This window comes from Sabethes cyaneus, chromosome 2 (assembly GCF_943734655.1).
Source record: "Sabethes cyaneus chromosome 2, idSabCyanKW18_F2, whole genome shotgun sequence".
Taxonomy (NCBI): Eukaryota; Metazoa; Arthropoda; class Insecta; order Diptera; family Culicidae; genus Sabethes; species Sabethes cyaneus.
Genome location: NC_071354.1, coordinates 27,408,403 through 27,433,824, shown reverse-complemented (window position 1 = coordinate 27,433,824; position 25,422 = coordinate 27,408,403). Strand labels below are relative to the sequence as shown.

Genomic DNA, 25,422 nt, shown 5'->3' with positions numbered 1-25,422 from the left:
GATTTTGACCGAAAGTTCCTCTTCTCGTAAGGCTACTGCAATGCGTCACAGAATTCGACCGTCAACGGTATTGTTCGGAGCTTTTCGCCCACCAAGCCGAACTGCTCCGAAAGAATCCGCTACTCATTTAGATATTTTTTACACACTATTTGCGAATTCATTTGCCATGCGTTGCGGTTGTCTTACACACTTAGCATTACAAAAATCCGAGTGGAATCTGCTGTAGAATGTGGGCAGCGTGGAGAGGAAACGAAAGGGAGTCTCAATGCGCACGGGGTCAGGAACTGAAACTGGTGAAGTGAAACCTCTAACGCTTTAGACATGTATTTTAGTGAGTTGACGTTTTTAGAAAAGAACCTTGGTTTTGTCTGAGCCTCAATTTGATGATAGCAATTAGCCCAAATTTTCTTCCCATAGGCGGCACTGTGATGCTTAATTTCTATGTCATTTTCCAACGTTTTCGATTTATTCTCAAAGTTGTGGAACATATCAAATAGATTCTAAAATAATACTATAAATGATTGCAGAAAATTTAAAATTTTTATATTATCAAATTTCGTTGCTCATCCTTTGTTATTGTTTAATAATCTACTTTGAATGAGAGTCAAAGTTTTGATGCGCGAAATATTAATCAAAACGATGTTAAAAATTAAATATTTTAAAATCAATATTCATGTACAGTTTTAAACTGATAAACATTTTATTTGCAGTACCGTTTTAACCCATCAGTTCTGAACCTGTATTTGATGTAACAACTGCAAAATTATTTAAAAGTATTTTAATTTGGAATTACACCTTAGAAATATTCTTGGCGTAAGTTTACACGAATCATTTCCGACAGCATCCGACATCTTATTGTTGGTTGCTTTCCATTTTCTTCTTTATTTTGGCACTTTTATTCATATTTGCGAAACTTTCCAATAGGCCAACCAACGCTGGAAAACATTAATATTAGCAGAGGCACAATTTACATGCATTGCTAACGTGGAAACTACAGTGACGCCATTGTCATTGTACCACTGTTTATTCTGGATTTTATGCTTATGCCTAATGATCTCACATTGCTACGGGTCATCATTTTTTTGCTGTTTTCCCACTAGTTTGATAGCCTAATTTCTGCTCGACAATTGCAATTACAGCCCTACTTATACGGTTTCCGCTTCAAAAGCGTTCCCCAGACCGGCCTGACCTTAGACCCCGACCAACGCTTCTTGGTCCTGGAGTATTAGCCGAATTTCAGTCCTTGGGAAAGATGGTGAAAGGCAAAGGCAAAGGCAATTAATGTCATGCTACTCCCAAGAACTTCTTTTGAAGTCTTTCTTTTTCATAAAACTCTTAGTTCATGGTTGCAGAAGCCCCCAAAAGCATCACATTTCAATCCGTAGGCAAAGCGACACTCGACTATATTTACTTAGCAGGGCCCATAACTTCCTTATTTGTTCCGCTTTGAAGCGGAACGTTGCTAACTCCCAATTTTTGATAATTTTAGGCTTAGTTTGCGATCATTTTGTTGTCGGGTTTTCTAAGCAGTTTTTGGTTATTTTAAGTCTGATTATAAAATATTTTTTAGGTCTTTAAAATTATTTTTTATCATTTCAATGTCAAATAGGAAACTTTTTCATTTTGATCATTTTAAACCTTTCTCTTAGCATTTTCCTTAGAAGAATTTTTAACTTTTTGGCTTTCAGAAATATTTTCTAAATTAGGGCTATTTTTATGTTTTTCCTAGCTTTTAGAAACGATTTCGGAGGTTTTGTACTAAATATGGGTTTATTTCCATTTTGGCCTTTAGTAGCGTTCTGCGACCATTTAATTTGGCTTAATCTGGATTCAAAAATCTTTTGGACGATCGTACTGAACCACTTTATTTAACAATTTAACTTGTACAGAATCAGTCCATTCATCTGTTCGTATCGACCCATACTCTTTTATTTAACCATGGTTGTACCGAAACCAATTCAATAGATGCTCTATAGAACTGTTTTGTTTGCTAATGGTCGTACCGAACCATTTCTTTCTATAAAACAATAGTCGTACTGAACCAATTCATCTGTCTATGGTCGTACCGAACCATTTTTTTTTGTTTGTGGGGACTTAAACTACTTTGTCCATTAAATTGAACTTTTGTAGTATATCCCTATTTGCTGTTCGTGTCAGGTAAACCAAACTCCATTATGCAAGTGATTGGCCACTTGCCGCGACATGTTCCCTATCAAGTATAATATGGTTTATAAAACCAATAACCTCCCTGGGATTGGCCGAGCAGATCTCATCGCGAGGTAAAGAACCCTTGTCGAGAAATTTAACCCTGCTCGTATATAATCGCACCACAACTGCATAGCAGATGTTCCGAAGCTTCATTTTCAAAACTGCAAATAACGACAGATATCATTATCAACCCAACCAATGTTTCTAAAACAATACCTACTCAAACAGTGCCCAGTTACTAGCCCAGTGTATGTACCAATAGCTCTCTTATTGAGCTCTATAAGCTTTTCAGTGGTTTTTGCATTTGGGGTTATAAATCTTTTTGCCTGATTAAATTGTGAGTTAGAGCCTAAGTCGTCTGCTATTTCATTGCCGCAGTGTCCTGGAACCCAGTAGAGTAGGGCGGGGCATAAGTGCGATGTTTGAACTGAAGTTGTCATCAATTTTCGTGAGATATAAAGGAGGACAACAACATAATATATTCTATAGTGATGCAGTAACTCAACGTCTTCACATTCAACTGTAAATCATCTGCGGTAATAGTGTTTTGCAGAATAAATTCTTCTTTCTGCTGATCCAGTGCCGATTCGCACTTTTACCCCAGTAGCGGGGCAAAAGAGCGTATACCGCGGGGCAAAAGTGCGAAGCTCGAATCCATGAAATTAGCACAACAGTAGCTAACAAAACCATATTATCTCCAATCTGCGTTATGTTTCGGTAAGGAATATTCTCAATTTGCACCCTTTCAATTTTGCGCTGGTGTATTGCAGCCTCCGTTAGATCGAAACTTTTCCAAACGTTTGTTTTTTGTTTCATCAGCGGAAAAACATTGTTTTCCTTCGACCAACATCTGTAGAGCACACAGTTTTCTGCAGATCTTCCATTTCTAGTATCTGTAATATAGTGCCTAAAGCTGTATATAATTAGCTATACATTTTTGCCTCGTCCATGAATCGCACTTTTGCCCCGTCCGTGAATCGCACTTTTACCCCGCTAGGCGCTGGGGTTAGATTAAATTACGAAAAAGCGAAATATATTTTGTAAATTCTTTTCACCGTATTTTCAAAACAGATATGTGAGTGATGTAAAACACTGCTACAAATTTTCAACAAGTAATATCCTCTTGTTGATATCGCATTTGCTGTATCACTAAAAATTACATCAAAAGCGCCCTAAAATAACATTTGCACATAACTCAGCAACTATGCTTCGTAAGCAACCAAAGTTTACGTTAGATTCAAGCTGTCGAAGTAGTCAATTTACTCGGAATCTGCATCGATAAATCATTGAATCGCACTTTTACCCCTTCTTACTCTACAGATTGACTGAGTTCATTTGACATAGATGCCGCAATGACAGAATGCAATCCCAAACTATTTTAGATGTACATTTACAAGCACTTAGTGCCATTAGTGCTGCTTGACTATCAGAGAAAATGCAAATATTTGCATGTTTATATTTCCTCCTCAAACAAACATTTACACATTCAATTAATGCAAAAATCTCCGCCTGAAACACAGTTGGCCATAATCCCATCCCTCTGCTTCCAATTGCACGAATTCATGCAAAGGAAGCAGATTGAAAATTGCATCTAGTGCTTTCGATGCAGTATTGCGCAATGCTTCGGTTATTGCAATGCACACAAGTCGTTGAAGTTTTGCAAGTTTTGATTCAGCAGTAGCCTCCTATGTTTTTGGCTACCACACTAACGAAGCATACCGAACCGTATACTTCATCCAACGCTGACCGTACCCAAAATCATTTAATCTATGGTCGTACTGAACCATTCAATTTAATGCTGCATCGATCTATTTTGATTACCAATAGTCGTACCGAACCATTTCTTTTCATTTAACAATGGTCGTACCGAACCATTTCATCTGTCTATGGTCGTACCGAACCATATACTTCATCCGGCATAAAGAATCACCCAAAACGATACTTATCAACCGACACAACACTAAACACGATGTCGCTGTTTGCCGACACGACGATGCACCAAACCATTTGTGCTGTACGTTGCGACGGTACCACAGCGTATTGCGTGACGTATGTTCTGATACTGGAATAAGGAAATGTAATATTCTGTTTCATGGGTGCTCAATCTCTACAGAAAAACGATCATTTTTCCACCCTTAAGCAAATTTATAGCGCTTATTTTACACTTCCTTCCTTCTCTATGCTAGTCCAGTAGAAAATAACTTTTGGGCCACTTTGGACACGTCATTTTGGATTTTTCTGCTTTTAAAATAAGTTAGCCAAACGTCCCGGATCCGTCCTTCATTGTTTAATTTTTTTATCGTGATAGTTGAATGTTGAAATGCTTAGATAAACGCTACGGGAGAGTTCTAAAAGTTTTTCAATAAGTTCTCGATTTACGAAGCATTGTTGTAACAAGTGCATTCAACTAGAAAATTTATGTAATTTTGTATTGATTCGCCTCTAAATAAATTTGAAATCTAAACCACTACAGAACCAATTGAACAAAAAAGCCATTCCCGCAGCCATATGTCCCGCATTCATTCAGAAAAAAATTGGTCATTTTATTTTAGAAGCAGTTTTTGGCCAGTTTGATGCATCAATTTGATTGTTTCCTTTTTTCGGCATTTACCGGTCTTTGGAAATCCTTTGGAAACCCCTTTTCTGGCCATTAAAAGTGTTCATAGGCCTTTTTTGGCTCAACACTAGATTACTTCCAGTCTTTTCAGGTCCTTATAAGCAATTTTAAGCATGTTACGTTCAATTTGGATTCAATTTTTTGACATTTTTTGGTCTTTAAAGCGCCATTTCAGCCATTTTAAGCTTGTTTTGGAATAATTTTCCTTTCGGATTTCAAGCAGAGCTAATCAAAAGCATTTTTTGTTAATCATAGAAATGTAAACCAAAGTTGATAGAATGGTTTTCTGACGATATATTTTAGAACATAGAATTGATACCAATTTTTTTTTTATTTTGCTAAGCTCTACAGCTTTTCTAAAGACAATTCTCTAGAGAATGAAATAAAAATATTAACATCACATCTCCACCTTTGCGACGAAAATTGAACCTAATTTATACCATCAAATTGAGTCGCAGATACAATTGGGACGCTTTATTGGAGATTTCAACTCACTAAAAACCACGTTCGAAAAGCTAGGATTGTTTCTCCCGCTAGTGTCGGTTCCTGGCTCGGTTGTGCTCAGTGGCGAGTACTGAAACTAGCACTTTAAATATTTCTACTACCGTTACTACTGCTACACTAAAGTCTCGGCAAGCCTCGGCCTTCTAGTCAGAGTAGGATGGGTGCATCAACGCTCCCATCAATTCCCATGATCCAATAGTCCGTGTTCCATCCCCCCAGTAGTGTGTGTGTGATCAACGTGGATCATCGGAGAACAACCAACAAGTAGCAGCGAGTGTTTGCCGAGCGACTTCCAATCTCAACCAGTGAAACGAAAGACTTCTCTACGTTCCTAATTCTAACTTTTAGATCCACCAAACTATGCTGGTAACGATGGGCGATTAGATTATAATATCTACGGTAAAAAAGGGCAGTGTTGCCAAAAAACTAAAACAAGTAAAAAACCTAACAGATCGAAGCAGAAAAAAACTATATAACTATTGTATAACTCAATGTAATACGAATATATCTCGCAAAGTCTAGTTTTTAGAGAGTAAACTGCTAGCTGCCTAGTTTTAATCGTGATTTACTGTGTAAAAGTGTGTGATTTTGCGCATAAAACTAGCGATCGTGTAGAAGATCATTTTCTAAAAACACAAAACAGCATGATACTAGAGAAAAATAACTATCTTTTCTTTTAATAATTTGTAGGAATGTTAGAAATAAGAAATTTCCTTAGCTTAAGATTAAAACACACACGACTAGAGCTACACACATAAGGTAATTATAAAAAAGAAAAACACATTTTATTGTACCTTTTAGTAACGAAACCTCGCATATACTTTCGTCCGGAGTTTCGCAAACGTCCCTCGTGCCCGCTTGCGACCGTGTTCCCACCTGTCGGAGAAGACACTGAAACTTAAAACCTCGCATTTTCATAAGAAAAAAAACCAACATAAACTACACCATCACACCCTGGTGGTGAACGCCATCGACGAGGGGACCGAAACGTTTGCCTAACTGTCCAGGGCGATTAAAAAATTATGAAATATAAATTATTTATTAGGTAGACACTTGTTATGCATGCACCAAATTTATTATAATATAATAAATTTCAATGCAGCATCATAACATCAACCGACAGCAAACAACAAACAGCAATCAGGCAGTAGAAAACCGTCAGGTAAAATGCAAACAGTACTAACTAACATCAGTGAAAGAAATCAAACAAAATCAAAATTCATAAACATTACTAGCAAGCAGTTTAGTGAGAGAACGGATCATACAATCAATCAATCAACCAACCAGAGAATGTACACTACATGCAAATAAACAGACTGAAGGATGAAGCGCAAATGCTAGAACGTAAAGAAGAGACATCGTTCAGAATTAGACAACAAAACCGAAACAAAAATCAAAAACTCATTCTCCAGACCGGTAAAATTTATCACAAATAACCAGCCAACTAATTTTTAAAAAATGCAACGCACGGAAAACAAAAAATCCTAAACTCATGCAGGTGTCTCTGTTTAATGTCTAACGTTTAAAACAGAATTATATGAAAAGATGAATGAAACTATGAAGAAAACACAGAAAAAAACAACCACCCCGATGTCGCCTGCAGCAGGGACAGGGATCAAAAGCTGTCGCGCGGTCAACACATTTCCCCCCGATGAAGTAGAACGACACTGCCTTATGGGGGCAAGTTTGTGACCGCACAGAGCGAATCCTGCGTGTTCGGTTCGTTACAAAAGTAGGAAAACAAATCCTACACAACAACAAAAAAAAAACAAGTTTTATAGTTTTAGTTATGAAAATTTATTTGAAAAAATTTAGACAGAATGAAAAGCAAAAACGCAAACACATGCTGCACGCCGGGCGACATCTAGGAGGGGAATCCAAAAAAATACATAAAAACGCACAATGCATTCCAATTCGAGCAACCTATGCGAAGAACGAAAGAAAAAAATCCGCACATTCCGTTTTTTGTACTTTAAGTTCTAGTTTATTCTAAGCCCCAACTGTAACAAAACAGAACAAACAAACGAAAAAGTATCATTGTTTAACTTTAACTACTCATCAAAACCTTCCATCTTCCAACTCACTCCTCTTGAAATGAAATGGATTTGTTTTGTGTCCGATTTATTATTATCATCTATTTTTTGTTGAATAAATTTGATCGAAATTTGGAACTGTTATAGAGTCATAAAATTCTGCTCGCTATCCGAAATTCCCGCACTCGCTGTCGCTCGGAGCATACGTGTGCCCCTGGAACTGATCCCAGGTCCCTCCATTTCAAATGAACCGATTAATATGCAATGGGTAACATTTAACCAAGTGCGACCGAGCACACAAATCTTCGTCAATCACCTGGACTGGCTCTTGGACGTGGATGACTTAGTCTGCGGCTGTCGATGCAAATTGAAGTTCAGCGAAGATAAATCGAAAGGTAATTATCATTCATTGGGAATATAATTATAAGCTGCGCGGGTGCTTTTTTGCTACTTCTGAGCGCCTGCGCCTCTGTCGGGTATCGGTTGAGGTCCCACGGATCGGATCGAATGGGCTTACGAATGACTCGTGATGGGAATTTTAATTATTGCGCTAAAATGTCGGCATAGAGTTATGCTCGGCGGGCGTGTGCAAACGGAGGACGGAGGACAAAGTATCGAATACATTTTTTATTTTGGTTTCTAGATTAGTCAGCACTAAAAATAGGCGAAAAATAAATGGCAGTACCGTTGATTGGCACTTGGGTCGAGAGAAAAAACTTAAGATTTAACGTGCAGCAGGTAGCAATGAGTACAACCACCGCGGAAAATAGCGATCAATTGTATATTTGATCATAACAGAGCTAATTGGAAAAGATAACGAGCGCATATTGAGAATAATCTGATTTGTCATTTCAGTTTACAAAATAAAGTAAATATTGACAATAGAAGTAAAACAATTTATACCAAGAGATTTTCAATTTTTTTGCCTCAAATAAAATTTATCGACAGCCTTTCATTTGAAAACAACCGGTAGGCGTAATTGCGTAGATACAGAATGGGTAATGGGTATGGGATTATGAACAGAAAATTGTAAAATGCATCTACTATTTGGACTCGATAATTTCGCAAAAGATCAAATCAATTAAAACACGATAAAAGTTTCATCAAAAGCCTTTTCAAACAACACTTTAGTATTGATTGGGCTCTTGATACGTAACGTAGCATATTGCTATCGATACAATCGATTAAAAAGAGGTGCTTACAATACAACGCAAAATGTTACAGTACGTTTACCTTCAGGACATCAAAAGCGAAGCGAACACGGTTCACAACCCGTTAGGGCGTTAGACGTTCCCCTGCTGCCGTTGGGGCCCGCCTTTGCGCTACAGCATTCGCAACTGCGGATGTTTCTACCCAAGGTCCCACAGCCATTGCAGCATGTAGGTTTCGGCACATTGTTGCCAGGAATGTCCTACTTCTTGGCAATTCCAACATACTCCCAGTGAACTCGCTTAAGCCTGCTGTCCTGCTAGTGTTCGAAGTTCTCCAAATGGCCAAAAATTTGATCTAAAATTCAACCACGCCTGGTCGTCAGTCGTGCTTCTTGTTCTACATCGCTATCACTGAACTCTGGATCAATTTGATTTACTGGCCGGCGAAACGGTATCTCAGAAAATTGTGCATCTTCCGCGTCTATTGGTTGTGGTGGCTGTGGTTCAGAATAATCAGATGCTGTAGGTCGTTTGCTCCAACGATTGAGGCTTTTGATCTCTAATGCTGACGCATATTATCCCAGATCACTTCAAATTTCCTCCGCTTAAACAGTGGCCGAGAAAGCATACGGTTAAGTTTTTCTATTGCGGTGACAAAATCTATAAACAAAATCTATAAACGGCTCTCCGCGTTGTTGCTTACGTTCCTGAATTTTCGATCGTATTCCTTGGTCTTTATTCGGGTTGCCAAACCGGAAAGTTATGTTGGCTTCGCATACTTTCCATATGTATCCAAATCGTCAATCTAAGTATACACCGATTTTTCGTTTTTTTTGCTTCAGATTTCCGATTTTTCCATTTTTTATTTAATTTCCAGGTTTGTTATTTGCATAGCTAGATGCCTCATTGTTTACCTGGCGTTCGAATTTGAATAGCGTAGTTATGGCTACGGTATATCGCTCTAAATCATCAGCACGCAGTTTAGTTTTTCGTGTCAGATGATATTTTGCAACAATGTCTGCCACCAACGCGAGTTGCTTTGCCTCACTCAATTCTCCAAACGATGATCTATGCAAGATTTCTTTGCCTTCTTCAGTATTGGTCAACAGATTTTGTAGAATATTTGGTGAAAATTCTGTAGATAATGGTAACTCTAGTTCTGAACTATTGTTCGTTGCACTTGTGGTTGTAGTGTTCAGTTCTTCTGCAATATTTGCTGTAAAAATAGTATATTTAAAAAATCTCAACTTACACGAAAAAAGGTAAGGAACCAAATATGAACAAATCGAGTGAGAGTTCCTTTTTCTGTGCTACTCAAGCAAAAAGTGTCTTGTCAGATTTATCCCCATTTGGTTTATTAACGTGAACCATGTTGAAATTGTAAGTACCTGTTACGCTTGCATTTACTAGTTCAGCATTTTGATCATCTGGAGAAATTAGATACTCAACACTGTCATATATCCTTGTAGCTGATGAATCCGAGCAGTTACTGTGGAGCAATTCGGAAGTTACGTTTTCGCGTGTTTGCTCTACTGGCTCAGTCTTTTGTAATGCATTGAGGATTGCGTCTTTCTGAAATTAATAAAAAGATAAATTCTAAGTTTGATTTTACAGAATTCAACAAATTACTTTTTAACTTACATTGCTTTTCCGCCAAGCACAAATTTACTGATATAGAGCGTCGCAATTTCACTGTACATCAGTATCTTCTAAGTGTTGCTTTAATTCTTCGGCCGAAATAGTTATTAGTTCGAAAACTCCGCCACCACCACATTCTGAATTTCATTTGAATATTTATTAGTCAGTAATGTTATTACTTACGATTTAAAACATCAATTAAACCTGATGGAAATGCACTATCGTCTAGCAGCGAGTAACCAGTACGTCCAGTTTTAGCCATTTTGAATAAAAATTTGCACACCACTGTTTCACGTTACTTTCACCAAGCTGACACATGGAATTCATTAACCAATTCGATGAAATTCACTCAGATGTCTCTCTACACTCTTCACTCAGATAAGGCTCACGTGATACACATAACTCTTAATTTATTTTTTTTCTTGTGTCGTTTACCTGATTTTTCATTTTCGCGGGATCACGGCCATGTGCGCTTGCTCAAAATTATTTGAAATTATCGTGAATGACGCTTTGTTTGCTTGCTGTAAATACTATATTTACTGGTAAACGGCTGAATAATGCGTACCGTCGGTGCCTTGTGCACGTGTATGCATAAAATAGGCTCTACAGTGGTTCATAGCCTGTTATTCAGCAACTCCTATTCCTACCTCCTCGTGGTACCAGCCGGGATACAAGCAACTTTGGTGGAGATCGGGTAACCAACCCCGGTGGAAGCCAAGGTCGCATGCTGACAGGAAAGGAGGGCTCTATCGAGCTTGTTTGGCCCTCCGGCGAAACAGGGGGTTGGTGTAGCAGGCTTTGCAAGCCGTCACCACGAAAAATACTAAAGCACGGAACGAAGAACAAGGAAATTCTTACTGGAACAATCGGAATAGACCCACGCGACGAAAAAGGACTATGGATTGGAAACCCTGGACGTGGAACTACCGATCTCTCCAAGGGAGCACACCGAACTTCCAAGGGAGCATTCGAGTGCTCTCCGATGTATTGAAGAGCCCCAAGTTCGACGTCGTTACGTTGCAGGAGGTGTGCTGGAAGAGCTCAACGGTACGTACGTTCAGAGATGGACATACCATCTACTAGAGCTGCGACAACACACACGAGCGGGGTACAGCTTTCATAGTGATGGGCGAGATGCGGAAACGGGTGATTGGGTGGTGGCCAATCAATCCTCGAATGTGCAGGTTGAGAATCAAGGGCCGATTCTTCAATATAAGCATCATCAACGTGCACAGCCCTCATCTCAGAAGTACCGATGACGACAAGGATGAATTCTACGCGCAGTTGGACAGTGAATACGACCGCTGTCCAAAACATGATATCAAGATCGTCATCGGGGATTTCAATGCTCAGGTCAGCCAGGAGGAGGAATACAAACCGGTGATTGGAAGGTTCAGTGCACACCAGCGGACCAATGAAATGGGTTTAAGACTTATCGACTTTGCCGCCTCTAAGAATATGGCCGTACGTAGTACCTTTTTCCAGCACAGAATCCATCACAAGTACACCTGGAGGTCACCAAATCAGACAGATCGACAGTCGGCACTTCTCAGGCATTATCGACAAGACTCTCCGTTGTGAACAACATTCGGTACCGAAGCCAGCCTCGGTTAGATCTCGCGCGGCTGAAGCTGAAGCAGGCGTCGCCGCAAGCTACGCGCATTCACTCGAAGCTGCGCTGCCGGAAGAGGACGAGCTGGACGAAGCCCCTGTCGAGAACTGGAAGGTGGAAGCAGCACTTCGAGGAACACCTGAATGGCGCCCAGGCGGAGTACCATGGCGGCGGGAAAAGCGATTTCGACGGTGCAACAAACGGGGAAGAGATGCCAGACCCAACGATAGGTGAAGTTAAGGAGGCCATCATGCAGCTAAAGAACAACAAGTCAGCTGGAAAAGATGGCATCGGAGCGGAGCTTATTAAAATGGGACCAGAAAAGCTGGCCGTTTGTCTACGCCGACTAATTGTTAGAATTTGGGAGACGGAACAGCTACCGGAGGAGTGGAAAGATGGGGTTATCTGCCCGATCTATAAAAAGGGCGACAAATTGGACTGTGAGAATTATCGAGCGATCACCGTTCTCAATGCCGCCTATAAAGTGCATGTCCCAAATAATTTTCCGCCGTCTATCACTAATTGCGAATAGATTTGTGGGAACTTATCAAGCCGGCTTCGTCGAAGGTCGGTCTACAACGGATTAAATATTTACACTGCGGCAAATCCTTCAAAAAGGCCGTGAATACAGAGTTCCCACGCATCATTTATTCGTTGACTTCAAAGCCGCATATGATACCATCGACCGGAAACAGCTATGGAAAATCATGGACGAGAATAGCTTCCCCAGGAAACTCATCAAACTGATTAAATCTACGATGGATGGCACACAGTGCTGTGTTCGGATTTCGGGTGGATTGTCAAGTTCATTCGAATCACACAGAGGGCTTCGTCAAGGTGATGGACTTTCATGCCTGCTGTTCAACACAGCGCTACAAGGTGTTATGAACCGAGCGGATATCAACACGCGGGGCACGATATTCAACAAATCTAGTCAATTCGTCTGCTTTGCCGATGACATGGATATTATCGGCAGAACATCTGTGGCGGTGGCTGAACAGTACACCAGACTAAAGCGCGAAGCAGAAAAGATTGGGTTAAAGGTAAATACGTCTAAAACAAAGTACATGCTGGCCAGCGGAACCGAGGCCGAACGACACCGCTTGGACAATAGTATATTGATCGACGGCGATGAGTTTGAGGTAGTCGATGAATTTGTCTGCCTTGACTCACTGGTAACGGCGGATAATGATACCAGCCGTGAGATTCGGAGGCGTATTATCAGCGGAAGTCGTGCTTACTATGGGCTCCACAAGCAATTGCGGTCGAGCAGACTAAATCCCCGTACAAAGTGCACCCTGTACAAAACGCTTATTAGACCGGTTGTTCTCTACGGGCATGAAACATGGACAATGCACGAGGAGGACCTGCAAGTGCTCGGAGCTTTCGAACGACGAGTGCTGAGAACGATCTTCGGCGGCGTACAGGAGAACGGAGTATGGAGGTAGAGGATGAACCATGAACTCGCACAGCTTTAAAGCGAACCCAGTATCCAGAAGGTGGCTAAAGCTGAACGGATACGATGGACAGGACATGTTGCAAGAATGCCGGACAACTACCCTGCAAAGATGGTGTTCGCCTCAAATCCGGTAGGAACAAGACGACCAGGAACGCAGCGAGCAAGATGGTTAGACCGGGTGAAGCGAGACCTGGCGGAGAGTACTCGGTGTCCGAGGAATTGGAGAGCGGTAGCCCTCAACCGAGTTACATGGAGAAACTTTGTTCAACAGGCTTTGTCTTAGGACGGCAAGCCGTCCAGTGTGTACCCCTGGGATCAGTAGGAATCCAACTCCTCTTTCTGGAGTAGCATTTTCACTTCGTATGCCAGAGTAGAGCACCACTTGCCCGGATGATGTCTTGTGTTCGCCAGTACCCGGTCAGCGGACCTCGCTCAGCCCCATGAAATCGTGGGGCTTCACGCGGCAGCTTCCTTTGCAATTTGAGCCAGCTTGCCCTGCTAGGCAAGGGTCAGGGTCAGTATATTCCATGTTCCGATTAGTGTCCGTGTTTTCATGCTAAAGCTCGTTGCCAATAATCCAGACAGATTTCTTCTTCCATTTTCATTAACTTTTTATTTTCCGGTACAGTAGGTTGTTAACCTAAGGTTCTTATCCCGCTGATGGGGCTGCTATCTTAAAGTGGGCGGGAGCCACTATGCCCCCTTCCCTGTTAGCGTACAACAACCGAGGTCGTGTACCCAAACCGGCGCCATGTGGGCGTGGATGTAGGGATAGAAGTTGGTGAACAGAGGTTATGGAACGCACATGTTTACCCTTTGCCAGGCCATATACATAGAGATACACTGCCTATAAAAGCATAACTGTCCCATATGGAAAAACGTGAAGCGTGGGAAAATGAGATTGAAAGTGACTGACTGATTTATATGTTGTGCGTCATTATACAAGAATTATTTTACTTTTTTCGACTAAAACATCACGCTACACTAGTAATTGAACAATCCATATAAATTTTGTTGTAAAATTAAACACCAATGCAATATTTTTTTCAAAATTTCGAAGATGGGACAGTTATGCTTTTATTTACAAGCGCAAGTTGCTAAATAAAAGCTTGTCTGCATTTTTTTCAATTTTTGCCAGTACATAGTGAAAGATAGTTTCTACGCCCAAGTATGCGCTACAGAAACGCTCCTATAATATTCCAATATCTCAAGGTCGTGATTAAAGAAGGCAAGAAAGCCGTCGCGGTGTTGGACATAAAGTCGTCGGTCTTTTTCGAACCAGTGATGCAGGCTTCGTAATCACAAATTATAAATCCTAACCAAGGCTATAGCTCGAAGATATTTGAGAAATAATATTCAAAAAGAGCAGTAGCAAGGCTGCTTAAAGATAACAGCAAACTTGATGAAGTTCGAGTTTCGTACTTCAAGTATGTGCTGCTGTCGAAAAAACAGCACTAGTTATTGTTTTGAAAACTTTTCAATCGAAATAAAACATCAGCATAAAGGATATCGTGGAATCAAAACGAAGAGAAAAGCTGCTCTATTAAATACTCTTCCCTGACACCGCCGAAGACCCAGTGTGCCAGCTTCGCCGATTAAGAAAAGATTGTGGTCGAACATTTAAATAAACTTAGAAACAAATATGTATTACTGTTATATTTCTTTTTTTTTTTGTTAAATTTTTATCCTATTCAGGTGGAAATTAAAAGAATATTGTTTTATCATAGCTGTAATACCTTATGGTTGCCTCAGCTGGCAGAAATTTTTTTTTATAATGGACAATATTATTATGGGACAGTTATGCTTTTATTTTTCGTATGGGACAGTTCAGGTTTGATATTTTTTGGAAAAATGTTCGAACAAAGTCCGACTAAATTAAAGTTTTTTAGATAAATTAGGATATAAATAAGCTACTTTCGTGCTTTTCTCAAAATCGATAAAATTCCATATGGGACAGTTATGCTTTTATGGGCAGTACAGTGCTTATGAGCTATAATGCCAAAGCTGCTCGGCGAAAGGACACGTTTCACTTTTTTTCCAATTGTTTGCTCAACTTAACCCTCTAACGGGCAGCATCGGTAAAACGATGCAATCAAGCTAATGACTATTAATTCGTACCTTCAAAAGAAGCTCAAGTGTCGATTTTCGTGCAAAAATAATTGTCTGGAGGAACGCCAGGTCAATAAAAGTCTAATTTCTCTTTATATTTCCCCATGTCTAACGCTCTATCCAGTATTTATCCGTATTTTTTGAATACGAATATTTTACAAAATTGAAATAAAGCATGCAAATTATACATAAAAAAATTTTGAGGTCAATCATATTGTTCTAGATGTCCTTTTCTTCAAAAGTAAAGATATTCCTTTTTCGCCCAATAATTTATTTCGAAATTTTCCTGAATTTTTTTTTAAAGATAACTTTTGAATGCGTGGTTAAAATGTTGTGATATTAATATCAAAATGTCAAGAAATCTGTTCTGAACACATTTTTTCATATTGTCAATTCAAAACAAATTACATATGTGGCTCTGGAGCTCCAAAAGCGAAGGCTGTCTACATACGGCCTTACCCGTTAGAGGGTTAATGTCAAACGTTTATGACGTTAAATCATTTTTAACCTTCTGCGGCTGAGGTGGTAGTCTGACAGACACCAGAAATCCGAAAAATGCAACAGTTGCGTTATGTATTGTATTTTTATTCTAAAGTTTGCAGTGTCTTCCCGACTCATATCTGCGGTCTAATTACATCCAATAAATTGCTAAAGACATGTACTTAATTCTACAATAATAAAAATTAGAATTTACATCATTCAATAAAAGCAATTATTAAGCAAAGTTTAGGTGTCCAGCAGACTACCACGTCAGCATAATCGTTAAGATTAGGGCACCTCAGCCGCAGAAGGTTAAATGTGATTACGTACGTATTCCCGGGGATTCGCAGCAAAGCCTAGGTGCTACATTCCGTTATCGAAACTTGACCTTCTATTTTTATACGACAGACTTCGCAGTCAGCTGTTAGAGTACAGGACAATCGCAGGGCCAGTTGCTACGGTCCTAAGGAGTCTAACAGCATCTCCCAGCCGAGATTCGAAGATACGACGACTGGCCAATTAGGCCAGTGTCATACCTCGAAGCCAACTGGAAAGCTTATTGCCGGGGTTCAAATTAATTTAAAACAAAAACGTTCAGATTAACAAAGGTCAATCAAATGGGCGTTTACGCTAGTAGCCTCGTGGCTATGACTTAGAGGTTGGCGATGTCGATTCACCAGCTCTTACGGCTGTAACATCGGGTTGGATTTCCCATTAGATGGAGGAGATATTTTCACGATAAGCACTGAGTATCGTTGTGCTTATCCTGCAAAACCCTACGAAATACTTCTAACTATAAGTATAAGTTGAACAGGTCTAAAAATAACCAAAAATCTAAAAAAACACAAAACAACTGAAAATACACTCAAGTCGCTTTTTACGCGAAGGATACGTCCCGCGTAAATCAAAACCGCGTAAAAAAAGCCGCGTAAATTCCAACATTCGCGTAAAAAACCGCGTAAATTCCGAAATTCGCGTGAAAAAACCGCGAAAATTCCAAAAATCGCGTAAATTCCGAAATTTGCGTAAAAAAACCGCGTAAATTCCGAAATTCGCGTAAAAAACCGCGTAAAATCCGAAATTCGCGTAAAAATAGTCGCGTAAAACCGCGTTAAAAAGCGACTTCAGTGTATTCGGTTTTCGTCTTTAAAATGTCGAAAATATCACACTCTTTTCTTTCAGTGTGCAGTTCTTACAAACACCGCAGTAACAAAATAAACAACGTAAACGTCAACACTAGGGACGTGTAGCATTTTTCGTTTGATACAGTTTGTTGAATTTCGTTATTTTAGTTGAAAGATTGCTTTGATAGGCTGTTCATTGTACGTTATTAGGTTTTAGTTTTTCGTTAGTAAAGTCAAACATCATCCCTGAAATGTTGAAGGCGATAATTTTGATAGGAGGGCCCGAAAAAGGTACCTCAATCGGTAAAAATAAATTCCGTTTACAACTCATTTTGTATCGCCTATTGTTTTCAGGGACCCGTTTCCGTCCTCTTTCGCTAGACACCCCGAAACCTCTGTTTCCGGTTGCCGGTAAACCGATAATACAGCACCATGTGGAGGCGTGCGTACGGCTGAAGGAGCTAAAGGAGATTCTCATTCTCGGCTTCTACCCGAGCTCACAGTTGCAGCAATTTGTCAGCAACATGCAGAATCTGTACGACGTGAACATTCGATACCTACAGGAATTTACCTCGCTGGGAACGGCCGGCGGTATGTACCACTTTCGTGATCAGATTCGTTCCGGGAATCCTACGGCATTTTTCGTGCTGAATGGGGATGTTTGTGCCGATTTTCCGCTCCAGGAGCTGTACAATTTTCATCTCAGTAAAGGTGATAAGGCGCTGGTTACAATTATGGGAACGGAAGCTACGCGCCAGCAAGCGGTTCACTATGGGTGTTTGGTTCTCGGGAAGGACCAGGAAGTTACGCATTACGTTGAAAAACCACGTTCCTATGTTTCTACTCTGATTAATTGTGGTGTGTATGTTTGCTCGCTGGAGGTGTTTGGTCGCATGGGTACCGTGTTTCACTCGAAACAGTTGGATTATAATAGTTTGAACAATGGCAACGGAAAGGATGTTGGTCACATTCAACTGGAACAGGAGATTCTCACGCCGCTGGCGGGAACGGGCGTAATGTTTGCCCTGCCGGTGACCAATTGGTGGTCGCAGATCAAAACTGCGGGTTCGGCCATCTATGCTAACCGGCATTTTTTGGCTCTTTACAAAAACACTCACCCGGAACGGTTGGCAAACGCTGGTTTCAAAACATCGGAGCAAAGCACCGGTAGCTTGATTTGCAACATCATTCCGGACGTCCACATTCATCCCACTGCTTCGGTACATCCGACGGCGACGGTAATCTTCAACTAGCCTTATTAAATTTGATATTTTTTAATGAACCTTTATTATAGCTTGGTCCAAATGTATCAATTGGTCCGGGAGTGGTTATCGGACCAGGTGTTCGCATTCGGGAGTCTATAATCCTGGAAAATGCAGTTATCAAAGATCACACTTTAGTTCTCCACAGCATAGGTAGGTTTGAAAATCTGCCTAATTTACAAATTATGAGAAGGATCTAATTTTGCTCTTCGCTTTCAGTGGGTCGCAGCTCGCAAATTGGGCTGTGGGCTCGTGTCGAAGGCACACCAAGCGATCCGGATCCGAACAAACCATTCGCTAAAATGGAAAATCCACCGCTGTTCAACAGCGACGGTCGGCTGAATCCGTCGATAACCATACTTGGCTATGCGGTTAGTGTTCCCTCGGAAATGGTCGTCTTGAATTCGATCGTCCTGCCGCACAAGGAGCTTAATCGAAGTTTCAAGAACGAAATCATTTTGTAGCGAGTTCCGGAGGAGTGCGTACGCTCGTGAAGGTAATTAACGTGTAAAAAATGTGCCAGCTTTCGAGAAATAAAATTTTCATCTCACTTTTATATGCACAATATTGTGATCATAATTTCTAGCTTTTATGTACCTAATGGTTACCCTGTGATTCTGGAAATATGCTTATCACTTTGAATAAAACGGATTTTCAATGTTTCAATAAACAAGTTTGCTTTCGAGTTTTGCATAAGTGGGCACGATTCTATGAACTGAATCTAAGTCTATTCGATTTAATCATCCAATGGAATGAAAACAACTTACTAACTAAGAAAAGCACATACGCTGATTCAGCGAAAAGTTTTGACCAAATGAAGATGACCAATTAGAAAAAGTTCCACACGTAATTCTGCCGAGTAATATCTTTTGGGGATTTTACAACAAGTAACAATATGCCTATTACGTCGCAGTACTGTCTAAACTTACCTCCTCCTGCTGCTGAACTGGTGAAACCGTCGGAATATTTTTCTGCTTACTTTTGAGTTCTTGCTCCTCGTGGCCTTTCTCGAGATGCGTCTTCAGCAGACAATTGTAGGTGAACCGCTGATCGCAAATGTGACAGGCATACGGCTTTTCGTTGGTGTGGATTCGCTGGTGCACTCGGTTGGCTTCTCGAGATTTGAACCGTTTTTTACACACCTTGCACTGAAACTTCCGCTCATTCGAGTGCACGCCCATGTGCTTCTTGAGTTGCGGTCTAGCCAAAACAAAGGAAAAAGAAAAAGAAATTGTTAGAGATCCTAGCAACCTATGGCATTCTGTTCCCGTAGTAACGAACTAAAAAAAGAGAAAAATTTTCTGAAAGTCGGTACAGCATTCTCCTAGAGACGGAATTGGATAGAATTCATATCCTGAAGTTGGTGTGCAAGCAACTTGAGTCGTAGGAAACGATCAAACGGAACCTGTTCAAGGCAGGTAAAGTCGAGTAGAACCAGGTCAAAAATCGAGAAAAATGTTTCCAAAAATATCGTTAGCAAGTGGAGGCGGTATATTAGCATTGGTCGAGTGATTACGTGGTCAACCAAACTACAGTTTTTGGGCCTTTGCTATCAAAATGGTGCTCATTCATGGAAAGACATCATGCATTTTCACATTTTTTAGAACAACCCCTATCTTTGTTGCAAATAGCAAGATAAAAACTTACTCCGTATGAAACTTCTTGCCGCAGGTTTCACACTCAAGCTTTGGTGCTTCGTGGTGAGCCATGTGCATTTTAAGCGTGTAAGCAGACTTTAGTCCAACACCGCAAACAGTGCATATGAAGTTGGATTTTTCTCCACAATATTTTACGTGTAAATCCAGGTCTGTTTTACTGCAAAATCCCAATCTGCAGCTTTTTCTTGGACAGAAATAGCTCGGTGTGTCTGCGTCTGTGTCATCGCTTGCCATAGCATTATCCTCTTCGTTGTCCGATTCTAGGCAGACAATTTCAGTGGCTTTCTGAATGTGCTTCTTCCAGTGGGTTTTAAGCTTATTTCTGTAGTTGGGAAAAGCAAATTTAGTTTGACGGTTGAAATTTCTAAACAGAAACATTATTACCTATCGAGAAACTTTGCTTTGCACACTTTACATACGAAACGTGCTTGCACGTGGATGTTTTCATGCTCTCGGACAGAGCCGATGCTCGTCATTGTGAAACCACATATCATGCAGTCGATCGGATCGAAGTTATCCAGTTCACACAATTGTTCATGAGCTAATAACGCTTCTTGGATCGAAAATTCACAGTCACACCCTTCTTTTTGGCATTTGAATGGAAAAGGATCTAAAACAAAAATAAACATAAATAGTGACGATGGTAAAGCTATTTTTTAGATATAAACCAGAATGATCCTGTTCGTAATGTATTCTGGGCCTTTGTGCCGTATCTAGCACTGTTTTCTTCTCATCTTGCTTCACGGGTACGTTAGCCATCCAGGATGTGCACGCTGAGTCCTTATCTTGACTGGTTGAAGTCTTTACTGGACGGGAATCAACTGGTGCTGGAGCTTTAACGAAAGCTGGCACCTGCTTCGGAGCCGGTTCACTGCCCAATCCATTTTGTCTAGACCGAAGAAGTTCTTCCGGTTTGTAAAATGCCGTTTGACAAGAACGTTTGAAACCATCGAACAAATCTATCATCTGCCAGCAGCTTACGCAGCATAGCGGTTCAACCGTCAGACTAATCGATAGAGCAAATTCTATCTTTTTCCAATGAAGCTGACCAGGTCTGAACAGCATTTTGATTGTTTCGTCAAGTATTCGTAAACAAAACTTGCATCGTTCCATGACGGGTATTATCTGTTGAAAACTGGCCGATTGTATCGGCGGCTGGTCGCATTTTAATCCGTCAGCAATTGTCGTTTTTTCGCTTGAACAATCGTTCTCTATTTTAATGTCGGGCCCAACATCGATAATGGATATTGGGTCCAGTTGTATCTGGCTCTCGTCGCATTCTGCCACAATTTCCACTTCCCACAACGTAGCTGGAAAGTGCAATTTGATTTAAAGTGAATAATTTATTAGGATGAAAAAAAAATATGAATAACACTTACTATCCTCCTCCTGCACTTCTCCGTGATCGATATCGTTTGGCAAACCTAGAAAGTAAATAAAACTAATCAGCTTGATAAATTGATAAGTGATTTTAATTGGCAATTAAAATTTACAAGTTTACAGAACTGAAAATAGTAAAAAACTTACTGTCTTCCTTAACTCCTTGGTCAGCTTCCTTCACACAATCTGGAAACGTAATGAAATGGTTGTAGACTCTAATCAAGTGCAGATATACATTCAATTAAATACAGATAAGTACCTGTAGAAACCGAGGCAGAACTACATATTTCCAGAGTTGTTTTGATTCTGGATGCGTTCTCGGGACACAGTCTTCGTAGGCGGTTTCTAGCTGCAAGTTTTTTCTTGTTTATAAACGGCATTTTACAACGAAACTTTCAGTTACTTTACGATATTCCTAAGACACAGCACTGTTTTACAGTTCACTTATCTGAACAACTGTCCTAAAGTATAATACTGAAAAAAATATATTCTTTTTGAGCGAAGCAGCTAATTTTGTCGCATTTTCAAATCACAAATCAAACGAAAGTTTGTATCAAAACAAGAGAACGCATAATCTACACTCTACAGAAAAGTACCCAACAAAAACGTGTGAATATCACATATAGAGAGACACAGATCAAAAAGTCGAACGTTCAAATTATTTGGGTAAATATCTAAATAACGTTCAAATTGTTTGGGTTTGGGAAAATTGAAGAATCCTGGAAGATAAAATCGGAAGAACGGCATCACCCACGGAAGGTGAAATCTCAAGAAGTGCTGAGAATCAAGATATCATCAAGCTTGCTCTCCAGCAGAACCAGCAGATGGCGGAACCAAACGCTCGTCCCATGGCCATGATGGAACGTTTCGCCCGGTCCGGCCAGCGAAACGAAAGTTCATTATCGAATCGTCAGCGTCCGATATACGTGAATTTTGCTACGAACCCGAGAAATACGAGAAATCTAGAAATACGAAGATCTTTTCCTGAAGGACGGCGCTAAACTGGGCGATGCAGCTAAAGCTCCGTCTCCTACCTACGAAACCTCAGTGTGAGGGTGCACGAAAAGTACGTAAATTTCATTTCACCAATGCATCTCCGGGAGTTTTCTTCCGAGGATACCATGAAGAAGATGAAGCAGCTGTTCGGAACGAAGGCCACCTTGTTCAGCAATCGGTACCAGTGCTTCTGACTTTCGAAGCGCACTGAAAAGGACTATGTAACCGTAAACAGGGACAGTGAACAAGTAATTTGAGAATTTCGAGTTGAAGGCTGCGTTAAAATAAAAAAGTTGGTCTCCAGACGACGTGCCAGGCTGGAATCTGAAGGAGAAGGCGAATGTAAATTAAAGACCGTCATCAACGAATGTCAACGTTTGCAGTGTCTGTAACATGACACTACCGTGGTAAAACAGAATCAAGCCATCGTTACTGGTCATGTGCCATTAAGCAGAAGAAGCAGGTATAGAACAGGTTTGTACAGTCGAAGGATAGCAATCAGTCAAGCATTCCTAAGACACCACGCTGGCAGTGCGGTGGCATGCACTAGGTTTATGAATGTCTTTTTACGAGCAGTACCCGTAAATGCATTTATTAAGTCGACATCAACAGACTATAGTCCCAAAGATGGATGAGTAACTTAAACTAATAACAATCACAGTCATAAAACTATAATGACATACACTAACAATTTTCTCAGTCGTCATTTGTGGAAAACACAAAGAATAGTTATGAAGGATTGTTTCTCGTGACAAATTGAAATCAAATGCGAATGCAACCCGATTGAAAACTCGCTGTATACCAGTCAAAAAGCTGTTTCGTCCGTAGTTGGTCCGTACTGCCATGGGACGCACGTTAAGATCAATCGCCCTAAGAATATCAGGACAATCAATTCTTCCCTGCAATGTATCGACAGCAAACAAAGCTCTTGCGATGTGCCTTCGTGTCTCCAAATGCATTAATCGGCATCGACTTTCATAACTCGGCAACTGAAACGGATTTAACCATGGTAGACGACGGAGAGCAAAGTGTAAAACGCGGCTTTGAACCGATTCAATCCCGTTTTAGTAATATGGATGCCTGACAACAGAACTGTACTCGAGAGTCGAACAGTATAACGCAAAACAGTGAAGCCCTTAGCGATGCGATAGACGAATCCTAAAGTTCTGGATGCCTTGTCCACAATGTAGGAAATATGCTGTTTAAACGATAGCTCGCTATCTAAAATAACGCCGAGATCCTTCACCTGATCGACACGTTGGATTTCAGTACCACGTAGCTTGTAGTTAAAAATGACGGGTTCTCTAATACGGGCAAAAGAAATAATGGAACACTTCTCAGGATTGACGAGCATCATGCAGTTCAGATTGCATCAATTCGTAAAGGTCTCAAACTCTTATTGAAGACGAATTGCATCGTCCTTGGATCTTCAAGTACATCTTCAAATCGTCGGCGAAGGCTAAACGGGGACCTCTGAGTACATAGCTGACATCATTGAAGTACAATAGGAAGATTAACGGTCCTAGATGACTACCTTGTGCGATTCCAGATGACGCCGGAAACGCATTTGATTGAAAACCTGCAACTGTCGCAATCAGGTTTCGACCTACGAGGTAGGAACTGAACCCCGAAATTTAATGAAAAGGAAATGAATGAAATAAGCCTGAAAATTGAAAGCACCAAGGGAAGCCCACTCAGATTTGTGCCAAAAATATAACAAATGAATTAGTAAATCTAGTGTGATTTACGGACCCTGGAATCTCGCTACTAGAGCAATATAATTAAAAATAAACAATCCAATTGGAGGCATTGTAGCTTCCAGGGATAAAATTAAAACAAGCAGCTTAGCTAGGCACGTCAGCGACGCAATCTAACGAACATGCCCGCCCGGGAGCACGATCCATCGGATCGGGAGGAGGAAAAACAGAATATGGAAGGGAATCAAAAAAAAACCATCTGCGCACGAATTATGTATTGATATAATCATTTACTTTGGAGCATGAAAACTTAAGGGGGGACCCTATTCTGGAAAACCAAAAAATAATAGATTTTCGTTAATTTTTTTCAGATGCTAGAATTATAGTTAAGTGTTGGGGTATTTTGGTTATTGGTTAAGGTATATTTGAAGACATATTTTGTATTTTTTGGATACCAGAATAGTGATTATTATGCTGGTGGCAGGTGGGCGCGTGAAAGCCCTCTAGAAAATAGCTCCTTGCTGGCGGTACGTACCGGGAACCAACGAAGTATCGTAGAAAGGATTTCAAGGATGATTTTGAAGCATTAGGTTAATACCTAAACTGTTACGTAGCGATTTTTGAAAATTCGAAAAATTACCAAAATGGCGGCAGTTTTTCCAAAAGAAAGGTTTTTTATCATCAAAAATCGCCAATTAAAAGCTCATAAAAAATTGGAAAATTGAGATATCAAAAAACGACTACGTACTAATTTAGATAATTCATTTTTACACGCTGAAAAAAAATTCAGTTAAATCGGTCTACTAGATCCTGAGATACACGTACCGCTACGTACACGTAGATCAGATATTAAAAAATCCTTTTGGCATAACATTTCTGAAGGTGTAAGCGTCTCGAAAATGCAAAAAAAAATAAAATTCGATTTTTCCGACTTTCCAGAGTAGGGTCCCCCCTTACGTCACTCCCATTTCACCGCATATGGATTTTCATTCTCTTTTTAGATTATTAAGATGCAATGAGGAATGTTTGAACAATTAATCTTAATTAAAATCTCGCTTGCATTTTTGCAATGAATGCAAATGATGTTGCTAATGCAAAATTGCGAAGTGAGACACCCCTTGGATCAGCTTAACTTTCGAACGAATATCATTCGAACGAAATCAAAAATAAGGGTGATTGTTTTAGGATAAGCATCCGTTGGGCATAAAAAGAATGAACAAGAAGAAATGAAAATCTAGAGAAAAGCCTGGTATCTAAAGGAACATATATACTAGTCAATTTTTCCGGCATACTTCATATGAGTATCCATCAATTATTCAACGCCTAGGTTTAAGACAACTATCTGTAACTTTCTGAATAAAGTCAAGTTTTCCAAGGGAACAATTCCATTATAGTGAACTAAGTGAGTGAAGTTAACTAAATAAGTGAATATCACAGTAAAACAAAGTTCTAAGTACGACTAGAGTCAGAAAGTAGACTTTGAACTCACCACGT

At 40.2% G+C, this 25,422-nt stretch overlaps 2 protein-coding genes across 3 annotated transcripts; one reads left to right on the top strand and one right to left on the bottom strand.

Annotated features, from left to right (window-relative positions):
- The first annotated feature begins 17,073 nt into the window (after window positions 1-17,073).
- On the top strand, window positions 17,074-18,869 carry LOC128734195 (mannose-1-phosphate guanyltransferase alpha-A). 2 transcript variants are annotated; one of them, XM_053828255.1, is made up of 5 exons: window positions 17,074-17,226; window positions 17,290-18,173; window positions 18,230-18,350; window positions 18,417-18,693; window positions 18,784-18,864. In XM_053828255.1, the coding sequence occupies exons 1-4, from the start codon at window positions 17,187-17,189 to the stop codon at window positions 18,659-18,661; spliced, it is 1,290 nt and encodes a 429-aa protein (XP_053684230.1). In that variant the 5' UTR covers window positions 17,074-17,186; the 3' UTR covers window positions 18,662-18,693; window positions 18,784-18,864. The 2 variants fall into 2 exon arrangements, with proteins under 2 accessions (XP_053684230.1, XP_053684228.1); XM_053828253.1 differs by having other exon boundaries at window positions 18,417-18,869.
- Window positions 18,870-18,901: 32 nt separating this feature from the next.
- LOC128734194 (zinc finger protein 490-like) lies at window positions 18,902-21,728 on the bottom strand. Its single transcript, XM_053828252.1, has 7 exons — window positions 21,495-21,728; window positions 21,383-21,421; window positions 21,235-21,279; window positions 20,524-21,165; window positions 20,240-20,465; window positions 19,845-20,177; window positions 18,902-19,397 (listed from the first exon to the last, which is right to left on the bottom strand). Exons 1-7 carry the CDS (start codon window positions 21,613-21,615, stop codon window positions 19,100-19,102), a joined length of 1,704 nt encoding a protein of 567 aa, XP_053684227.1. The 5' UTR covers window positions 21,616-21,728; the 3' UTR covers window positions 18,902-19,099.
- Between the last annotated feature and the right edge of the window lie 3,694 nt (window positions 21,729-25,422).

Bases quoted from the DNA above. Each gene is read 5' to 3' on its own strand.
- LOC128734195 (XM_053828253.1), top strand. From the start codon at position 17,187: ATGTTGAAGGCGATAATTTTGATAGGAGGGCCCGAAAAAG. The intron at 17,227-17,289 runs GTACCTCAATCG...TATTGTTTTCAG, and splicing joins GATAGGAGGGCCCGAAAAAG to GGACCCGTTTCCGTCCTCTT. The intron at 18,351-18,416 runs GTAGGTTTGAAA...CTTCGCTTTCAG, and splicing joins TTTAGTTCTCCACAGCATAG to TGGGTCGCAGCTCGCAAATT.
- LOC128734194 (XM_053828252.1), bottom strand. From the start codon at position 21,615: ATGCCGTTTATAAACAAGAAAAAACTTGCAGCTAGAAACCGCCTACGA. The intron at 21,280-21,382 runs GTAAGTTTTTTA...TTTACTTTCTAG, and splicing joins CCAAGGAGTTAAGGAAGACA to GTTTGCCAAACGATATCGAT. The intron at 19,398-19,844 runs GTAAGTTTTTAT...TGTTTTGGCTAG, and splicing joins GGCAAGAAGTTTCATACGGA to ACCGCAACTCAAGAAGCACA.